A 19,564-nucleotide genomic window follows, 5' to 3' on the forward strand; every position below is an offset into this window, starting at 1 on the left:
TGACTCGATCTGTGAAATGACTCTTTTTCTCCCAATAGCAAATATGCCCTTCTGGACTTGATGATAAACTTCCCTGCAAATGTCTCTTGCTTTTCCTCACCTCCATTTGATTCATCTGATCATATGCTTGTGAGAGTCAACATCTCTGTGGCTATTCCAAGAGAGCCGCCTCAACACTGATGCATCTGGCAGTTTACTCAGGCAGATTGGCAGGGACTGCAAGCTCAGCCATTTCTCTTCAAGACTGGTCTGCCATATCTACTGCTCCTGATGTTAACTCCACCTTGAAATGCTTCCACACAAAGCATTTCAACATTTCAACATCTAGGTCATCTTACATCTGCTTGGCATCAGCTATCACTGCATTACCTAAAAGATGCAAAAACCAATCCCCTTAACTACAGACCTATTGGCTTACTTCTGATCATCAGCAAGGTCATGGAATCCATCATCGGAGTTAAGTCCTTCCTTTTCTCCAACAGCCTCCTCTCAGATCACCAATTCCGATTCAGACGAAGTCACTCTACCTTGTGCATGCTGCTCCGACTCTCGCAACAATGGATGGAGGTCCTTTATATCCGATATAAGATCAGGGCGTCTCTCTCGACATATCTCAATCTTTGATGCAGTCTGGCATCCTGCCTTGCTCTCTAATCTCTCTGCCTATGGCATTCAAGGCCAGGTCCACACATGGCTTACTGACTTCGTATACTTTCGTAGCCAATGTGTGGCTCTCAATGGAATTCTTTCATCTCCTGTCCCTGTTAAGGCTGGGGTGCCCCAAGGCAGTTTTCTGGGTCCAGTCCTATTCCTAATATTCATCGACAATCTCTCTGGCTTTCTGAAAACTCCCCTTTATCTGTTTGCTGATGACTCCACCCTCTGCCATGAGTTTTGTTTGTGCAGTTTTGTCTGTGCGATGACAGCTTGGCATAGTCTAGCATTTTAAACTGAGGAAGTTTAAGTAAATGCATGTGTTTATCGGGGTGGGGAGTGGAGGGGATAGGGCGTGGTGCGAAGTGCGGTGGATTTTGGTACTCGCTTACAGAGAAACAAATCAGACATATACAACTTGTACAGAAAAACTTTCTTTCCAGTTTACCAACTCCTCAAATTAATTACCATTAAAAAGGTTTCTGTTGCCTTTGGACAAATGAGAATAACAGACTTTGTTGAGTCTGGCAAGTCTGGGCAGGGTGAGTGGCACGTTTTATGGAGTTAGTACAGGACAACATGAACTTTTTGTTTTTTTCCCCTTTCTGAAAAAGCAGATCGAACATGACAATCCTGTTTTGGGTCTTATTTGCCGAGTCTGCACCAGAATTTGCCGAAAGCTTGTTTGTGTTATAAAGGGCATGTTTGTATCCACAGATCACTTGGCAATGGGAACGCAAGAAATAGTAGTACATACTGTGTTAATGAATGTGACGATGCAAATTATTGAGTTGGCAATCCAAACGGCATGGATTTGAACGTCACAATAACTCGAGTGAATTTGAACAGATGCAGAAAAGTTTGGATGCCTCATTGGAACAGGTTATGGTGATGCCTCCTAACAACAGGTGGATTTTATTCTTGTGAAGGGAAAGACTTTGGGAATCGGCAAAAGTAATTGTGGGAGGAGATATTTTCTTTGGAGGAAATTCCATTACAGGCTACTCAGGCAATTCTCTGTATGTGTGTGCGTGTGTACGTCTGATCATTTTAGAATAGCAAACGGTTGGGCCAATCTGGGGATACAACTTGTAATTTTTACCTGTACATGTGGAATAGTGTGGGTGGTTTAACCACTGCCTAAGGGAGGCGGCGTTGACACCATGTTTCACTCCAGGAGGGAACCAGTATTACGAGTTGTTAAAATGTGACACCATGAGAATGTCCTTCTGGAACATGAAGCAGTTTTTGTCGGCAAATAATTCGATATAGTGTACTCTGTCTCAAAATTTAAACCACTTACGGCCAAGTATAAAGAATCCATTCTTCTTTGTCATCCATATGCAGCACAAGGCTACAAGGTAGCATCATCGGTCGAGGGTGCGGCTATGCCGCTAATGCAATGCCCTCTACTGGTGAGAGCAGGAATTTGTAATTTCTTCAGGGTGCCGGTGATGGCTCGCCTACTCTTTGCGAAGGACACCGTGGGATCTTTAGCATCCTCAAATTAATTCAGCTCGACGGGACGCCATTTAACGTTCATCAGGGGGACTGCACACACATTGATGAATCACCTTGGCTGTGAAACACCAGGATGACAGTTTATAGCCAAGTTGGGATTCAAACCAGGTTAGACAACTTGGAGGTGAGTGTGCGTACCTTTAGGGCCATCCTGTCAGCCCATAGTGTCCATTGTGATTGTCGCTCTGTTTCATTCCCTCATCACTTTGCATCTATTTTTTGCATTGTGTCGTTTGTTAGTTTGCCATGGATTTCCTTCTTTCTCGCTGTGGTGTTATTTTGCTTTCTTATGTTTTTTTTTTAAGTACTATAAAGAAACATCTTCCCCTTTTATTATTCTCCTCTGGTTCTTGGATGGGCGGTGGCTGTTCTTTTCATCCCTAAGTTGCCATCGGATGTCGTCATCAAAGTCTACCAGTTAGTGTGTTGCACCGTAGTTATGTATTGTATCCTATTATATCAACAAAAAGTAAATATAAAGGTAAATGGAGTCGATACGCATTGTATAGGTAAATATATCGTGTGTTGACTCTCTCTTGCCAATGTGCACAAAATCCTATGCTCCTTTCAGGGCGGGTGTGATGACGTTCCAGGCTCCATCGGAGGACGAGCGGCGACTGTGGATGGAGGTGATGGATGGAAAAGAGCCGGTGAGGGTCTTGCGGCCTCTAACTATCGGTATGTTCTGATATTGTGATCTTTGTGTTGAACCCGACTCTGGCCTTCATCTTCGCAATCTGCTGTGTGTATGTGCAGGTGTACACGTTGCCACAGCTGAGTTCCAGTTGCGAGCAAAGTGAGTCGCACCGTTGATTACATTACACTTGCATTTGTTTAAAAATAATTCGTTTTGATAACATAATTGTTCAGTTAAACTTCCACTGTTAATGCTTGATCCTAACAGGATGTCCGTCTAAACTTCTTGAAGAGATCAACTGATCACGCACTGTTTTTCACCTGGCCCTGAGGGCCGGACAACCACACCATCACATTTTGGCCTATTTTGTGCACAGTACAAGCTCCAGTCACTTCAAATGGTGTTGTGTAATATACATACATTTGACTTAAACATTTATGATGAGACGAGATGTACCAGACTCCTTTACGGAGCGTCAATGTTGCCGAAGGGGTTTCTTGGCAGTGCTGGGTGGTTTAACATTGCCTTCTGAGCAGTCAGTCGGGGCAGGAATGTGGAAGTTGTTTGGGATGCCGACGATAACTTGCCGACACTTCGCGAAGGACATGGGGGATCTTTACCACCCAACAACTAATGCCGGCAGTTTAACGTCCATCCGAGGGACGGCGCACACAATCATTAATGTCCCTGCCTGTGAAACACCAGGGTGGTAGTTTATAACTGGGTCGAAATTCAAACCCAGTCTGTACAGCTGAGAGGGGGAGTGTGCGTACCTCCAGGCTGTCCTGCTAGCCCCCACCTCAACAATACCTGTCATTAATGTCAAAGATTGCAATGTCGACATGAGTGTTTGCACGCTGTACATTCGAGTTAATTTTTGTCTGCTTTGTACTTGTATCTTTTAGATTGTCTATTTTGCATTGGTCGTTGGACAAAAGACTATGAATAAAACATCCTAACTTCGTCCAAGATCCTTTATCGGTTAAAAATCCGAGATGATTCAACGCTTGGCGTGGAATTGTCTGCACAAAAGTTTCGAGTAGTTGTGTAAGAACTCTGAAGAAGTTGCAGTGTGTGTTTTCTGTAAATGACGTAAATCCTCAGTGCTGACATCAAAGCCAGTAATGCCTCGAGCTCGTTCTGTTCGGTGAGGGTTTCGAGTCGTGATTCGGCAAGCGGGTATTTCCATGAACTTAAACATTTTGAACTACAAGATTTTCTTCTTTTTTTTCGGAGGAATACATTTTTTTTTTTTGTCCTGGACTATGAGGATGACTATATTGATATCGTATTTTTCTGAAAAAATATTCTCGCCCATTTCACACCACCACAGCCGAGCTCAACGACTTGGGGTTCTCTTTTATCACGAAGTGCATTGAAGCTGTCGAAGCACGTGGTATGTCGTATTTGCTCTCATCGCTCATTGCCATTTGTTTGAAACTTTTTTTTTCTTCTTCTAACTTTACCTTGAGAGTGTTTCCCTGTCTTTGTATTCTTCTTCTTCTTCCTTCTTCGTTATGCAGCACAAGGCTGTGAGTAGCATCATTGGCTCAGGGTGTGGCTGTGCCGCTGACGCAACGTCCTCCGTCGGTTAGAGCAGGAATTTGGAATTTATTCAGGATACTGGTGATAGCTCTCCTCCTCTTCACGAAGGATTCCATGGGATCCTTAACATCCACCAACTAATGCTGGCAGACTGGACCCTCCCACTCTTGTCGGTTCAACACGATTACCACGCAAGACCCTCACTGGCCCAGTTTACCATCCGAGGGACGGCGCACACATTGATGCCTCACCCTTCCTACGAGTTGCCAGGATGACAGTTTGCAGTATGGCTGAGATTAAAACCCAGTCTAGATGGCTCAGAGGCGAGTGTGCTTACCTCTCGGGCCTAGACCATCTTGCCAGCCCTCTGTTATGTCATCCTGGATGTGGTTGGATATGCCAATGCCGGCAGATGGTACACCCAGTGTAACGTCCGTCCGAGGGGTTAGTGCACACCATGATCACCTGCCTGGGAAACAACATGATGACAGTTTATATCTGGGCTGAGATTCAAATCCAGGTTGGAACAGCTAAGAGAAGAGTGTTTACACCTTTAGGCTATCCTACTTGGTCTTTGGAATAGGATGGTTCAAACATCCGGTACCTGATTTGCCCCAAAATTTAATAAAGTAGACCTTGTCGTTGGAAGGAACTTGGCAAAATGTGTTTGGTACGTGGCAGAGACTCATTGGGCTTCTGACTTCTGTGAGTGTCTTCGTCTCAGGATTGAAAAGTAGCACCCAGGACTCGGTGATTACGATTGCATGGTACGCAAAAGTGGGTGGATTTGCTTTATTTTGTCAGCAAACAACTGAAATTGTCCAACCAATGCTTCTTTTAGACCACATGAAGAATTATTTGGCAACCCCCTCCCCTTCCCTCATCCCCTCCCCATGTCTATCGTTGTCATTTTTATGGTATCCAACAAAATCTGCATCCCGTGTGCACGTGGTGGTCCTAACTTTGAAGTAATTTCATGAACTGTTCCTGCTGCCATCACTTTGTTACCTCCACCACCGAAGATGAATGAGGTTGTTTTCGCCCCTTTCTGTCTGTTTATTTGTGTGCAGGATATCTCAAAAGGTTCTGGACGGATCCGGAAGAAATTTTGTGGACAGGTTGGCTGTGTGACAAGGACGAACTGATTAGGTTTTGTTGAAGATCCAGATCCGGATCCGACTACAAGAATTTTAAAAGTGATTCTTCACCATTGAGAGATAAGGCCAAAAACGATATATAGCACGATATCTCAAAAAGGTGCGGACGGATTTGGACGAAACTTGGTGGACATTTCAGGTGTGTGACAAGGACGAATTGATTCGATTTTGGTGAAGATCCGAATCTGTATTTGGATACGAGAATCATTTAATTTCTAAAGTGATTCTTCACCATGAGAGATAGGGCTAAAACCGATATAGTACTGTATAGCATGATAGCTCAAACATGTAATGGGCCAGATATGTTCTCGTGGATCAGGCATTGCGTGGCAGAGGTACGCGCTCCACTGAGTGCCCTTCTCGTTCTTCATCTGCTGGATGTTTTTCGTCCAATGTCACGGTTGTTGAAATTGGTGTGTAAGGGAGGTGGTCTTTGTGGTGTAGACATTTTGGACTTCACCTTGAACGCCATGATCAGCATTCATTCACCTTCAGAGAATAATGATCCTTTGTTGCTCTTTTTCTTCGATATTGCTTGGACTCGAAATTTATTCAAATAAATGCTGCCCGAGTTTAGTAGAAGGTAATTTTCATTCTCGAGTAAGAGAACACGTTGAGCGGCATTTGCCATTTCGCAGTTAATTGATGGTTGCTTCTTCTCCATACATGTCCTAGGCCTGGCAACTCAAGGTCTATACAGGATTGTGGGTGTCAGCTCCAAGGTGCAGCGCCTGCTAACTGTCGCCATTGGTAGGTGTCTCGGGATAAGTTTACTGACGTGGCTCATTGCCAATTTCCTAATGATCATTTATTATGGAAATGTTGATTTGGACATCGCTTTTGTTGCCACACAAAGGATTTGGTGGTCATCTTCTGTGCCATGTTGCTCAGATGAGAAGACTTCATCAGATGTTGACCTGAACGATGCACAAGAGTGGGACGTGAAGACCATCACAAGTGCACTAAAAACGTACTTGAGGTAACCTATCCGTTGCCTTCATTCGAAGTCCATGAAAACTGCTCGCCAGGTTAACACGATTGTCACGTAACAAAATAATACTGCTCAATTTAACTGCAGTAGTTACCACGACACAAACACCTGCTGTGATGCCGTGGGGGTGAAACGCTACTCGTGTTTCATTTCGTCAAACGGTTTCCTTTCCATGGCAAACCTGCAGTGCTCTCCTGTCCTGCGAGGGAACCTGTAAATGAATGGGTGGCCAACCTTTCCAAAAGGTCGGCATGGGTTCCACCTGGCTGCAGTCGTTTCACAAAGTCGTAAAGGGGACGTTTCACCTTGGATTAAACCATTTCATGCTGTCCTTTATGGACTTTCTCTGCAGAAAAATCACTTGTGAAGTGATCCACTAGAATCAGGGTAAAGCAAGACCACCGTAAGAAGACTGGTCTGCAGATGCATTTGTGAAACTCTTCACTCTCAAATGTGGGAACAGATGCACGCTTGCATCGTTTTGCCCAATGCTTTTGTTTGACCAACAAACGATGACAGGTATCGACTGGCCAACAAATATCAATTACAAGTCGTTCCTGAAAAATTCAAAGCCGCAGGTTGTCCACATTTGCCGCAGCGGGCAGTGTGTGCTACTTGCGCCTGTTGTGTGTGTGTGTGTGTGTGTGTGTGTGTGTGTGTGTGTGTGTGTGTGTGTGTGTGTGTGTGTGTGTGTGTGTGTGTGTGTGTGTGTGTGTGTGTGTGTGTGTGTGTGTGTGTGTGTGTGTGTGTGTGTGTGTGTGTGTATATATATATATATATATATATATATATATATATATATATATATATATATATATATATATATATATATATATATATTAGCAGGGTATACTTACACGATGTGTAAGGGAACTGTGTGTGCTTCCCCATTGTCTTCTTTTTTTCATTAATTTTTTTCATGTATTTATATTTTCATTACCTTTGCCTCCATAGGTGAAGGAGGTTATATTTTCATCCCTTTCTGTGGGTTTGTCTGTCTGTCTTTTTGTGTACAAGATATCTCCAAAAGTTGTTGATGGATCTGGATGATATATGTGGGCAGGTTCAGTGTGTGACGAGGATGAATTCATTTGATTTTGGTGAAGATCTGGATCCGGATCCGACTACTAGAACTTTTTAAGTGATTCTTCACCATTGAGAGATGGGCTAAAACTGATATATATATATATATATATATATATATATATATATATATATATATATATATATATATATATATATATATATATATATATAATAGCACAGTATCTCAAAAAGTTGGGGACGGATTAGGATGAAACTTGGTGGATACGTTGGATGTGTGGAAAGGATGAATTGCTTCGATTTTGGTGAAGATCCTAATCCGGATCTGGATACGAGGATTATTTAATTTTTTTAAGTGATTCTTCACCATTGAGAGTTCGATTTTGGTGAAGATCCTAATCCGGATCTGGATACGAGGATTATTTAATTTTTTTAAGTGATTCTTCACCATTGAGAGTTCGATTTTGGTGAAGATCCAAATCTGGATCTGGATACGAGGATTATTTAAATTTTAAGTGAATCTTCACCATTGAGAGGTGGGGCCAAAAACGATACAGTACTGTATAGCATGATATCTCAAAAATTTATTGGGCCCGATATGTTCTCGTGGATCAGGCATTGCGTGGTGGAGGTATGTGCTCTTCCGAGTGCCCTTCTAGTTTGTGGACGTTATCTGACTATTCTGATTTATTAAATTTTATTTTATTTTATTGTTTTCCTGGTGTTCCGGCTTCGATGTCTGTTCTACGTCACCCGGAAGGTACCGATCCTTCATATCAGTCAGTCATTCAGTTAGTAGTTACAAAGAGCTTTACATATTATTAGATTTCTCAGGGGCGACGGGGCTTGGTTGCCACATGCTTATCGGTGGCATATTAATGCATCCATATTCAACACTAATATATGTGACCAATGTTCTGAACTGAAGATGCACAGTTGCAGCAATATCTGGACGAGACTGTAATTTAAACACTATTTTCTCAGCATGTTCCTTTAAATTTATTTCATAATCCAGTAACTTAAATAAAACTTGGTTTGGATTATACTCTAATTTATGACTGTGCTGTTCATGGAGGAAGTACCATGTGTTGATGTATCTCTTTAATTTTTTTTAGCATTGCTTAAGTACAAGAATATATATATATATATATATATATATATATATATATATATATATATATATATATATATATATATATAGACACACACACACACACACACACACACACACACACACACACACACACACACACACACACACGTCCATTGCCTTGCTGGGCGTCGTGGTGTGTGCCTGTAATCCGGCTACTCGGAGGCTTGGGTTGGGGAGGATTGCTTGAGGACGTGAGCTCTGCACTGTGCCATGCAAGACAGAACAGAGCAACCCAGCCAAGACAGTGGCACCCAGCCCAGATTGTCAGGTCAGATCAGATCTGTGACTTGCTTCAGGTATCGTGTAAAACGTGCACTAACCTGTTCATAGTCGAGTGTCGGCAACTAATCCGGCTCCCCCACCCAGGTCCTCCTGGTGAGGAGGGTGTGTTGAAATTGACACCCACCAGGACTAAAACCAAAACCTGTCAATAGGCAGAGGAGCTCCTTGTGATCCAAAGGCCATCCACATCTGGTGCCCAAGTGCATCTGCGGATGTCCTCCTGCAGAGGGTGACCTTTTCTCAGAGGTTGGTGGCAGGATTTGCACTCTGGCCACCATTAAAAAAAAAAAAAACTTTACTCTGCCAAACACACTAAAATCGCAAAGAAAACTGAAAACCACTGTGTGGGAGTACCTCCTGTGCAGTTGCCCTTCACAGGGAAGCTCACCAGATGAAGGGATAAGATTGGGGCAAAGTCTTTGGGACCTCCACTCTTTGATGACAGCAGAAAAAGCATGGGGTAACCTTCCCGGGTTGGATTGCGGTAGTGTGTGTCGGGGTGGTGCTGAGGTGCCGTCCACCAGATGGTGGTCTCCTTGTGTAAACCTGAGGCGGTGTCTGTCGAATGTCCTATCCCGAAGAGAAGGTGATCACCTGTCTCTGCTATCATCCGAGCTTCAGCACTTGAAAATCGGTATTGCAGCACTTTGAGGTTCGGAAACCAGATAGTCGTGAGATCATGGCAGGTGGTTACACGTACGACTGATCGAGTCACTGATGGTTACCATGCTCAAGTAGTTGCTCTAGCTGTTTTCAACAAGCTGACTCCAATGATAACTGAGGTAACACTGGTCAACGAGCATATTATGAGACTGAGCATTCGTCACTCCTTGGGTGTCATTTCCTTGGTCTCGATATATGCTCCAACTCAGGTGATTCATCTCACTGCGAAGGAGGCATTCTATGCCGTGGTTGATCAGTGCCCCAGACGAGATACTCTTCTTGTCTTGGGGGATTTCAATGTATCGACTGGCACTGATGGGGATGGGTATGAGAGATGTTCGTCCTTATGGGTCTGGAACTATGAACCAGAATAACACTAAGTTCCTTAACATTGCAAGAAGTCTTGGATTTGGGGTGGCTGGTTCATGGATTCAGCGACCACAAGCTCATCGCTACACTTGGTATTCCAATGCTGGTGGTGTGGAAAAGGAGATCGACCATGTGCTCATCAATGGTCACTGGAAGATGATTCAGAATTGCAGGGTCTGCCAGAGTGCCATTTCCTCAAGAACAACCACAGGCTTGTTGTAGCACCTCTGAAGTTTCAGCTTCAATCCAGGAGAATAGTGCAATCCCAGCCTAGGCTGGATGTTGACAAGCTCAAGTATAAGAGGATAGCTGAGTAGGGATTTGGGGGTTTTGGGTGTTGTGAGGAATCCTGAAGAGCTGTGGAGTGCCTTCAAGTCTACCATCCTTGATGTTGCTGGCGGATGCCTTGGAACCCACGGTCAGGCGAAGAGGAACTTTGTCTCCCAAGGGACACTGGATACCATTGACCAGAGTCGCAGGGCCAGGCTTGATGGCAGAGTTCAGCTGTTCAGAGAGCTGAGGCATAAAACTGTACATGTGCTGAGGGTGGCTAAGGAGGTCTCTGTGTGAGGAATTTGTGAAGGGGTAGAGCATCACCTGTGGATGAATAATTTGTGTCCTCCGTACAGAGGAAGTTATGCATTGCGTTCCTCCAAGCCCATCTCTCATTATGCTGCAGTTAGAGCAAGAGGGTGTTGGGCTCATGATCGAGGAATCCGAAGTGAAGGCCCGCTAGGCCAATTACTTTCAGCAACTGTACCAGGCTTATCCACTGGCTGTTGAGTTGGATGCCAGGGGTATAACTATCCCCATTGCTAACCCTCCAATCAACTGTGAACAACCTTTATTTTTGGAAACAGGCTGTGGTGAAACAGTTGAAAGGGGGTAAAGCCCCTGGGATCTGTGGCATCCATGCTGAACTTCTCAAGGCTCGTGTAAATGTTGTATTCGGGTCATTGCGTGTAGTTCTGTGTTCTGTTTGGAGCAAAGGCATCATCTCAACTGCCTGGAAAGGGGTCTTGGAAAGGGAAGGGTGATCGCTAGGACTGCAACAACTACCGAGGGGTGATGCTGCTCTCGGTGCAGGGCAAGGTCTTTGCTAAGATAATTCTTCAAAGAGTTCGCCACCATCTGGTTGAGCACGAGCACGCGGAACAGTTGGGCTGAATACCAGAGAGGTCAACGATTGACAGTATCCTTGCTCTCCACGTCCTCACTGAACGCAGATGAGGGTTTCTGCAGGGGCTGCTTGCAGCCTATGTTGATCTCTGTAAAGCATTGTATTCGGTGCACCGGAATGCCCTCTGGAGGATTCTCGGTCTTCACGGGATGCCACCAAAGTTGATCAATGTGATTTCTGAACTCTACTCTGGTTCAGTGGGTGCTATGAGGTGTCATGGTTCCATCTCATACTTATTTCCAGTTGTTGCTGGAGTTAGTCAGGAGTGTGTATTGGCCCCCACACTCTTCAACGCTTGCATGTACTGGATTCTGGGGAAGATGTCGGAGAGATCAAGCTGCGGTGCATCGCTTGGGAATGTCAAGATCTCCGACTTTGATTTTGCAGATGATGCAGTCATCTTTGCGGAGACTCGAGATATCCTTTTGGGGACCCTCGAATCACTGAATGAGAAATCGGAGCCGCTGGGATTCCGGGTTTCTGGGTCGAAACGAAGATCCAGGCTTTCAATGACATCTTGGATGTTGCCACCTTGTGTGTACCTGTTTGTGGTGAGGATGTTGAGGTCACGGAGAGATTCACTTTCCTTGGCAGTGATGTTCATATCTCTGCAGGTTATGAGCCAGAGGTTAATAGACGTCTGGTTCGGGCCTGGGGAGTCATGGATTCACTGGATCATGGGGTGTGGTGCTGTCGGTACCTCAGCAGGACGAAAGTCCAAGTCTTCAGGTCCTTGGTGCTTCCATTCTTGCTCTCGGGATGTGAGACTTGGACTCTGACCAAGGATCTGAGACGAAGACTTAACTCCTTCAGTTCCAGGTCTCTTCGGAGAAGCCTTGGCTATCGCTGGTCAGACTTTGTGTCCAACAAGCGGTTTCTGAGAAAGATTCAAATGAGATTTGTTACCTGTGTTGTCCGTGAGTGTCAGCTGCGGTTGTATGGACATGTGGCTCGTTTTTCTGATGCTGATCCTGCTCACCGAATTCTCGCAACGAGGAAGCCTTGTGAGTGGAAAAGGCCAAGAGGATGACCACGTGCCTCATGGTTGCAGCAGGTTGATTAGCATCTCAAGGAGATGGGGATGGGCCAGGCATCTGCCTGGGGGATGGCCAAGCGGAGGCCCCTTGAGTACCGGTGGAAAGTGGACGCAGCGACGCACTTCTCCTGCGCATGCTCCCATACCTAACCTAATCTTTTAAAAAAAAATTAGCATTGCATAATTACGAGAATATATGTGTATGTAATATTAGCAAATGAAACCCATTGGAGGGAAGGTGGTGTGAGGGGAGGGGAATGGAAGGCAGCGTGAGGGGAGTGGAAGGTGGGGTAAGGGGAGTGCAAAGGAAGGGTGATAAAATTCACTCAAACAGCAACATCTTTTTAACTGCAAGGTTCAATGTAAAACTTGGCGGGAGCATTTATTACCCACGCTATCTTCCTGGCAAAGACCTGCCTGTATGCTCACACATGCAGCGACCTTTGCACCCCCCCGGTTGGCTCACTCCGAATCTCATTTGTACATTCTACATTCTGGGGAAGCAGTTATAAATTCAAAACTAAACCATCAGTCCTTAACAGTCCCTTAACAGAGGGGTGGGGGAGGGGAGGTGGAGGGGATTCCAGCCGATGTGACGCCCAGTTTAATGTCCATCCGAGACACGGCACACACATTGATGAATCACCCTGGTTGTGAAACACCGGGATGACAGTTTATAGCTGGTTCAGGATTCGAATTCAGGCTAGACAGCTTAGAGCGAGAGTGCGTGCCTCTCAGCTATCCTGCCGTGATGTGGCGATTCTTTGCTTTGGAACAACTAGAAACATGTTTTTACTCATTGTAATCTAATTTATTTTGCCTTGCTAATCATCTAATGTCCCCATGGAGAACTGAGCCGCGTTATCGCCATGGGGCCAGGCCACCGGGCCAAACGCAGGCGAGTAGGGCCTGAACTTTGTTAAAGTTGATCAATATATTTAGTGATAGTGCAAATACTTTTTGCTGTGTATGGCCATGGCTTGGAAAGGAACAACCAAGCAGCTTGTCCAGTGCTCGACAAGTAGCTTAAGCACTTAAACAAGCACTCCGACAAAAAGGTTGATAAGGAACAGCTGGCTTAGCAAGCGATTAGCGATCGCTAATCGGTCATATAAATACCATGCACCTGTAGACGCCCGAATGTCAAGCAATGTCCGAATTGGACAAATGAACACCTTTTTTCTTTATCAGTCGGAACTGCTGATAAGTTCAATTCTGGAGTTTAAATTTTGAAATTCGGTTACTTTAAGAGATTCTAGAGGTTATGGCATGTGCGGAACTGAAATAAAGCCACGAACGCGGACGTCTCTCGGGTTTATAAGCATGGCAATGTATCCAGCGATTCATAGGTATGATGATCAGTCATGCTATCCTCCTCCTCCGTGTGCAGCACAAGGCTGCTGGTTACATTGTTGAGAATCATTCCAAATCGTTGAGAATCTCCCTCCCCCTCCCCCTCCCCCCAGGCCCTTGTCTCACCTCATTCTTTGCCACATCATTGGCGAATCTGTTGAGGCTTAAATCTCCACATTATAAGGGTTATTTGAGGCATTCAACATCCACGTTATTTTACAGCCATGTTGGAATTTGGCTTCACTGTGCAGACGTAAAAGGTATATCGGTGAATGGAAACGTGGTTGTGTAACCACTTGTGACAATAACGAACCAACTGTCCTGCGCAACCGGCGTCCTTCAGGATCAAGTACCATCCATCCTTCAGGTGTCAACACAGCCATGTCTCCGGTATTTTGAGTGTTTTGTTGGATTGGGATTCAAACTCGGGAAAGATGACTCGGAGGTGAGTGTGCATACCTCTAGGCCATCCTGCCAGCCCCTTGTGTTGAATGATTGTAAAAAAAAAAAAAAAGTGAAACTTTTTTTTTTTGTAGAATTGGTCGAACTTCAGTCAAGTTGTTTATTCTCTATTTTCACTTCTACTTGTGATAAACTCCAGGGAATTGTTGCATGTATTTAACTATTACCTATGCTCTCCCTCCCTCCGCAACCGATCTCCTCCCCATCCCCCACTCCCAGGAATCTTCCTGAGCCTCTAATGACATACAACCTGTATCGCAGCTTCATTCAAGCAGCAAGTGAGTTTTTCAAGTGTGCTGTGCTGGCGCACTCTCTGATACTTTGGACAAGTTGTGCTGAGAAACTATATGTTTTTTCAGTGAAATAAATACTCAACAGTAAATGAGATACATTATGTCTCTCATTGAGCATCATTTCACTCATTTTGTGTTTTTTTTTTTTTTATGACGTGTACTGATTTCATACTGGGTTCCTGAATTGTTATGCAGTTGGCTCCTTCATAATGACTGAATGAAGGAAATATTGTTACGAATCTGGAACCCATCGCACACAACAGCCAGAGTCCTTATAGATCAGTTATATCGGTAAGTATGTGTTTCTAGTTAGGGTCCCGTCCCTTGTCTAATGGGTAATTAAGTGTACATGCGCTGCGAAGTTGTTTTATAGTCAGGTCTTTAAACCCTTCGATCCGACAAACCAACCACCCTCCACTGAACTAGCGCTTTACAGCGCGTTCCAAGTCACGACTCCTCCACTGAACTAGCGCTTTACAGCGCGTTCCAATTCACGACTCCTCCACTGAACTAGCGCTTTACAGCGTGTTCCGATTCATGACTCCTCCACTGAACTAGGGCTTTACAGCGCATTCCCATTCACAACTCCTCCACTGAACTAGCGATTTACAGCGCGTTCCAATTCACGACTCCTCCACTGAACTAGCGCTTTACAGCGCGTTCCAATTCACGACTCCTCCACTGAACTAGCGCTTTACAGCGTGTTCCGATTCATGACTCCTCCACTGAACTAGCACTTTACAGTGCATTCCCATTCACAACTCCTCCACTGAACTAGCACTTTACAGTGCATTCCCATTCACGACTCCTCCACTGAACTAGCGCTTTATAGCGTGTTCCGATTCACGACTCCTCCACTTAACTAGGGCTTTACAGCGCGTTCCCATTCACAACTCCTCCACTGAACTAGTGCTTTACAGCGTGTTCTGATTCACGACTCCTCCACTGAACTTGGGCTTTACCAGGCTCCCCTTGCTGTCCAATCATGAGTGAACAGCGCGTCAACCCACCTGATCCCTATCCAACCAAGCGCACAGAGCATCCGACACAGAGGCTCCGCCCCGCTCAGGGAGCGGATAAAAGACCAGGCTCCATTTGGAGGGGTGTTCATGTGTGGGTTGGTGTTCGAGTTCGGTTCACGTTCATGTTGGCGTCGGAGCCTGGTTGTGTGTTGGAGCCTGAGGAGAATCGCTTGCTTCACCTGCCTCGCCGCCTCCTCACTTGTTTTTGCCGATCGTGCTGGCGTCTGCTGCTCCACTCCTGGTGCCTTCATCCTTGACGCCATGTGGAAGCTGCGGGTTTGAGTCCCGCCACTGAGCCAGATCGTCGAAGACCGCATGAGGCGAACAGGTCCAAGCACAGACTCTGGTCTCCAGCTCACCTTTCCTCGAGATGGAAGTCTTCAATAAAGACCCGACGGGGTCCATTTCTTTGGGTGTGTGTCTGTGTGTGGGCCCGTCTGATAAGTAGAATTGATAAGTGCTTTTGCTCAGTGTATATTGCCTGCCTGATATTCGGATAACTCTGCCCTTACGTGCTTCCCGCCCCGATTATTATTGTAATAAATTCCCTATTGCTGAATGTCCCAGCTCGTTCCCTGTCATTTATTTTATTGGCTTAGCATGGTGCGTGTTGAGAAATAGCGAGGCAGTAAATTGTTCATTTGGACCGACAGGCCTCGGTGACCATCAACTCGGGTTACACACGGTTCGGGCACGGTAACGGCTCGGCCCGCTCGAGGTCCGTCAAGGGTGTGAATTCCCCGGTAGCTTTGCCGCGTGGGTAATTAGGTATATTGAAGTTTGGCAATTAACCCTACCCCACGCAGTCAAATTATTGGCGATTCATGGTCCTGTAAGGGACCCGTGCCTTCCGGACTTATCCGAGGGTCACGACCTCAATTCCGGTGTGTTCGGTGAAGCCGACTCTACTACTCCCCCGAGCGGTCGTGCTCGCCAACGAGACCCGGCCCCACAACAATATCTGTCACCTGATTGACTTTGACTCTTTTTTTTTTTCTTCTTCTTTCTTATCCGATGCTGTTTAATGATTTGTACTTCGGTGCATGTGAAAATGTTGTCTTTTGTATGATTATTTGCCTGATTGTGTACTTACCTCCACCACCGAAGGTGAAGGAGGTGATGTTTTCACCCCTTTCTGTCTGTCTGTGTGCAGGATACCTCAAAAAGTTGTGGACGGATCTGGATGAAATTTTGTGGACAGGTTGGGTGTGTGACAAGGACGAACTGATTAGATTTTGATGAAGATCCGAATCCAGACCCGACTACTAGAATTTTTAAGTGATTCTTCACCATTGAGAGATTGGACTAAAACCGATATATAGCACGATATCTCAAAAGGTTGTGGACTGATTCGGACAAAACTTTAGTGGACAGAGATAGACATGCACTATATGCATGTGCCACAGACATGGTGAGAGGGATAAAAACGATATAGTACTGTACAGCATGATATTTCAAAAATGTATTGCCTTTGACCGATTGGTTCAATCCCGCCATTTTCTTAAAGGTATAAGTGTAGTGTCCTTGGTGTTGTGCACTTATGATGACTCATTCTCTATCCCAACTAATTTGACCTCTTCTTACCCATTCCAATGAGCCTTCCTTGTTGATCCCTATCTTGTCAAGCTCTTTTTAAAATCCTCCTGCTCTTTTCTCATTCTCCCATTTGTGGGAGAATGTGGGCGAAGGCATATCTGGCGAGGTCGTGACGTCGAAGAGGGCCCTTCCAGTTATGCCTACTGGAAGCACCCACTCCCCACAGGAGATTCCAGTTGGGTCATGTTGTTGTCTTTATGATTATTTATACCATAGCAGAGTACCCACCCGATGGGCGATCTTGTTCCAAGCATGCAACACATTGTTCTGACTCATTCCTTTATATGGGCAGTTTATAGGCAACAGACTGCTGCCTGGATCGCTCCTGGATTTATGTATATGAAGTGAAAACGTGCATACTGTTTATGTGCACATATAGTACTGTTGCGAATTCGCGCCCGCCGGCGTGCGATCGGCCGCTTGACTCCAATGGCGGCCGCCTCGCCCACCGGAACGGACAATTCAGTCGTGACCCTCCTGGGACTACCGCCAGAAACCAGTCATGGGTTGGGGTTTAACCCCACCACCACCCAGTCCGCAGTCTACCCGCGTGAAATAGGGTGAATCGCCGAATGTCGATATACCTAAGTACCCGCGCGGGTAATCTGCCGAGGGATGGGACCACGCCACAGGCCGACTCCGGACACGAACCGCTTAAGCGGTTCGTTCCGTATCACAGGGATAACCGAGCGGAGTTATCGTCGGCCTTGATGGTTCCGATTAATTACCGGGTGTTTTAAAACCCACTATTAATCCCTTACGTGATGCAAGATGGAGATTCAATTAAAGGAAAAGACGAGGCGAAACGGGGGAACAATTGGACAAGCAAGCACTTTTATTGCACAAACACAGACAAGCACATATTCACAGTCAAAAGGAAGCAGGGAAAGAGTTAAAACCGAATATAATTATAACAACACTTAAACAGTTCGACTTGACCAGACTGGCGCCACACACATTTACACAAAACCCAAAAGAAATGGAAGTCGCAACTTCCCTGAGCGCGTCGATTCCTTGGCGACCGTAACTCCGAGTCCCTCCAGCGTGGTCCACGAGCTCGTGCCGCGCGTTGCTCGTGTGGTCCGCTTGACAGCTCGGACGAACGAACAGAACCTCCGACCAGGGACGATCACTGCAACTCTCCACAATTCCCCTTCAGGGACAAGGGAACAGGAAAAGGAACTATGTTCTCGTCGACCTTCACGTCCACGCCTTTTGTCGATCGCTTGCACGAACCAAGAGCCTTCAGCCTCCAACTGGGACAAGGGAACAACCAACCAACAACGACTCTTCATGCCCACCCTTTTGTAGGGGCCGGCTTCGCCCCGCGCCCCACCCCGTTCTTGGCTCCTCCTTCCTTCGAGGCGTTTCCAGAAAGCTCTCGAAGGGGGCGTTGCCCCCACTCCGACCGCCTCACGCCGTGCATCCACCAATCGGGAGCGAGCTGCCGCACCCTCCCCTTCCAACCAAGCATGGTGGGGGGGATTCAGGCGGAAGCATCAGGCGGGGAAATTAGGCGGGAAAACCCCACAAGCGTTGTTGGTTTTTGTTCTTGCACGCGCCCGCACGGTGCTCGTTGAATGGAGAGTGGCGAAGATGTGGTAGCGTAGTTGTGGAAGTGGCGTGTAGTGAATGGCATGATCATTGAGATGTTGGTTGTGGCGAGGTTTGTTGTTGTTTTTGCACCAAATTAACTACAGCAAAAGAAAAACGGCAAACTGAAGCGTCGCAGCCCGAATGGATCACATATATTCCCTTTATACAACGGGTTTGGGCTAACTACACATGAACTTACCGATATATCTCACCTGAGGACTCTTTATGGTGTAATGCGAATTTCCACAACCTTAACAATACATTTTGGTTATATAGCTCAGATAATTCTCATTTCACCCACCGTCCCCCAAAGGAATAAAATGCCAAGATGGGCGAAAAAAAATTCAAAACTTCATTAATAAAACGAAACTTGCACATGCACAACTTCAGGGTGTCCTCATTAATCCCTGAAATTTTCAACTTCCTCGGTCAAATCCTCTTGGAGGAGGAGAACATACATATATATATATATATATATATATATATATATATATATATATATATATATATATATATATATATATACATACATACGTATGTACTGAACGTACATTGATTACATTGCTTTGCACCAGGGTGATTAAGATCGAGTGAGTGTCTGTCTATTTTCATACCTGATGTTCTCTGTGAAATATAACTTGAGGTTTGGGCTATAATGTCGCTATATGCATGTGCCATTGCTTTCATGTAGAGCTGGAGCATCAAGAAACTCGTGGGAAAGCTGTGCACGCACTTGTGTATCAACTCCCTGACAGCCATCGGGAAATGCTCAACCTCATCATTCAGCACCTCATAACGTGAGTGTGGTTGCAGCGCAGTGAAATCAAACCTTGATATCAGCCTTTGGGTGGCACTGTATCATTAAGTATCGTTTATTTGGTTGCGTTTTCTTCTGACGCTGCAGGGTGTCAAACCAGAGCAAGAGCAATCTGATGACCGTGGCAAATCTGGGGGTCGTCTTTGGTCCGACTTTAATGCGAGCTGAAGAGGAAACTGTGGCGGCCATCCTG

General features: G+C 45.6%; 1 protein-coding gene across 2 annotated transcripts in view; it reads left to right on the forward strand.

Annotated features, from left to right (window-relative positions):
* Nucleotides 1-19,564, forward strand: part of LOC147010990 (rho GTPase-activating protein 26-like) — a 66,562-nt gene that overhangs the window by 38,229 nt on the left and 8,769 nt on the right. For both annotated transcript variants that reach the window (XM_085860528.1, XM_085860529.1), the window contains exons 12-19: nucleotides 2,747-2,825; nucleotides 2,932-2,971; nucleotides 4,146-4,208; nucleotides 6,190-6,264; nucleotides 6,406-6,493; nucleotides 14,267-14,325; nucleotides 19,246-19,351; nucleotides 19,459-19,564. The exon at nucleotides 19,459-19,564 is cut by the window's right edge and continues 54 nt beyond it. In XM_085860528.1, coding sequence (XP_085716654.1) covers nucleotides 2,747-2,825; nucleotides 2,932-2,971; nucleotides 4,146-4,208; nucleotides 6,190-6,264; nucleotides 6,406-6,493; nucleotides 14,267-14,325; nucleotides 19,246-19,351; nucleotides 19,459-19,564 — 616 coding nt within the window. The remainder of the gene's footprint in view (nucleotides 1-2,746; nucleotides 2,826-2,931; nucleotides 2,972-4,145; nucleotides 4,209-6,189; nucleotides 6,265-6,405; nucleotides 6,494-14,266; nucleotides 14,326-19,245; nucleotides 19,352-19,458) is intronic.

The sequence above is a fragment of the Eptatretus burgeri genome, chromosome 16 (assembly GCF_056783735.1).
Source record: "Eptatretus burgeri isolate ZD-2024b chromosome 16, Ebu_testis_v1, whole genome shotgun sequence".
Lineage (NCBI taxonomy): Eukaryota > Metazoa > Chordata > Myxini > Myxiniformes > Myxinidae > Eptatretus > Eptatretus burgeri.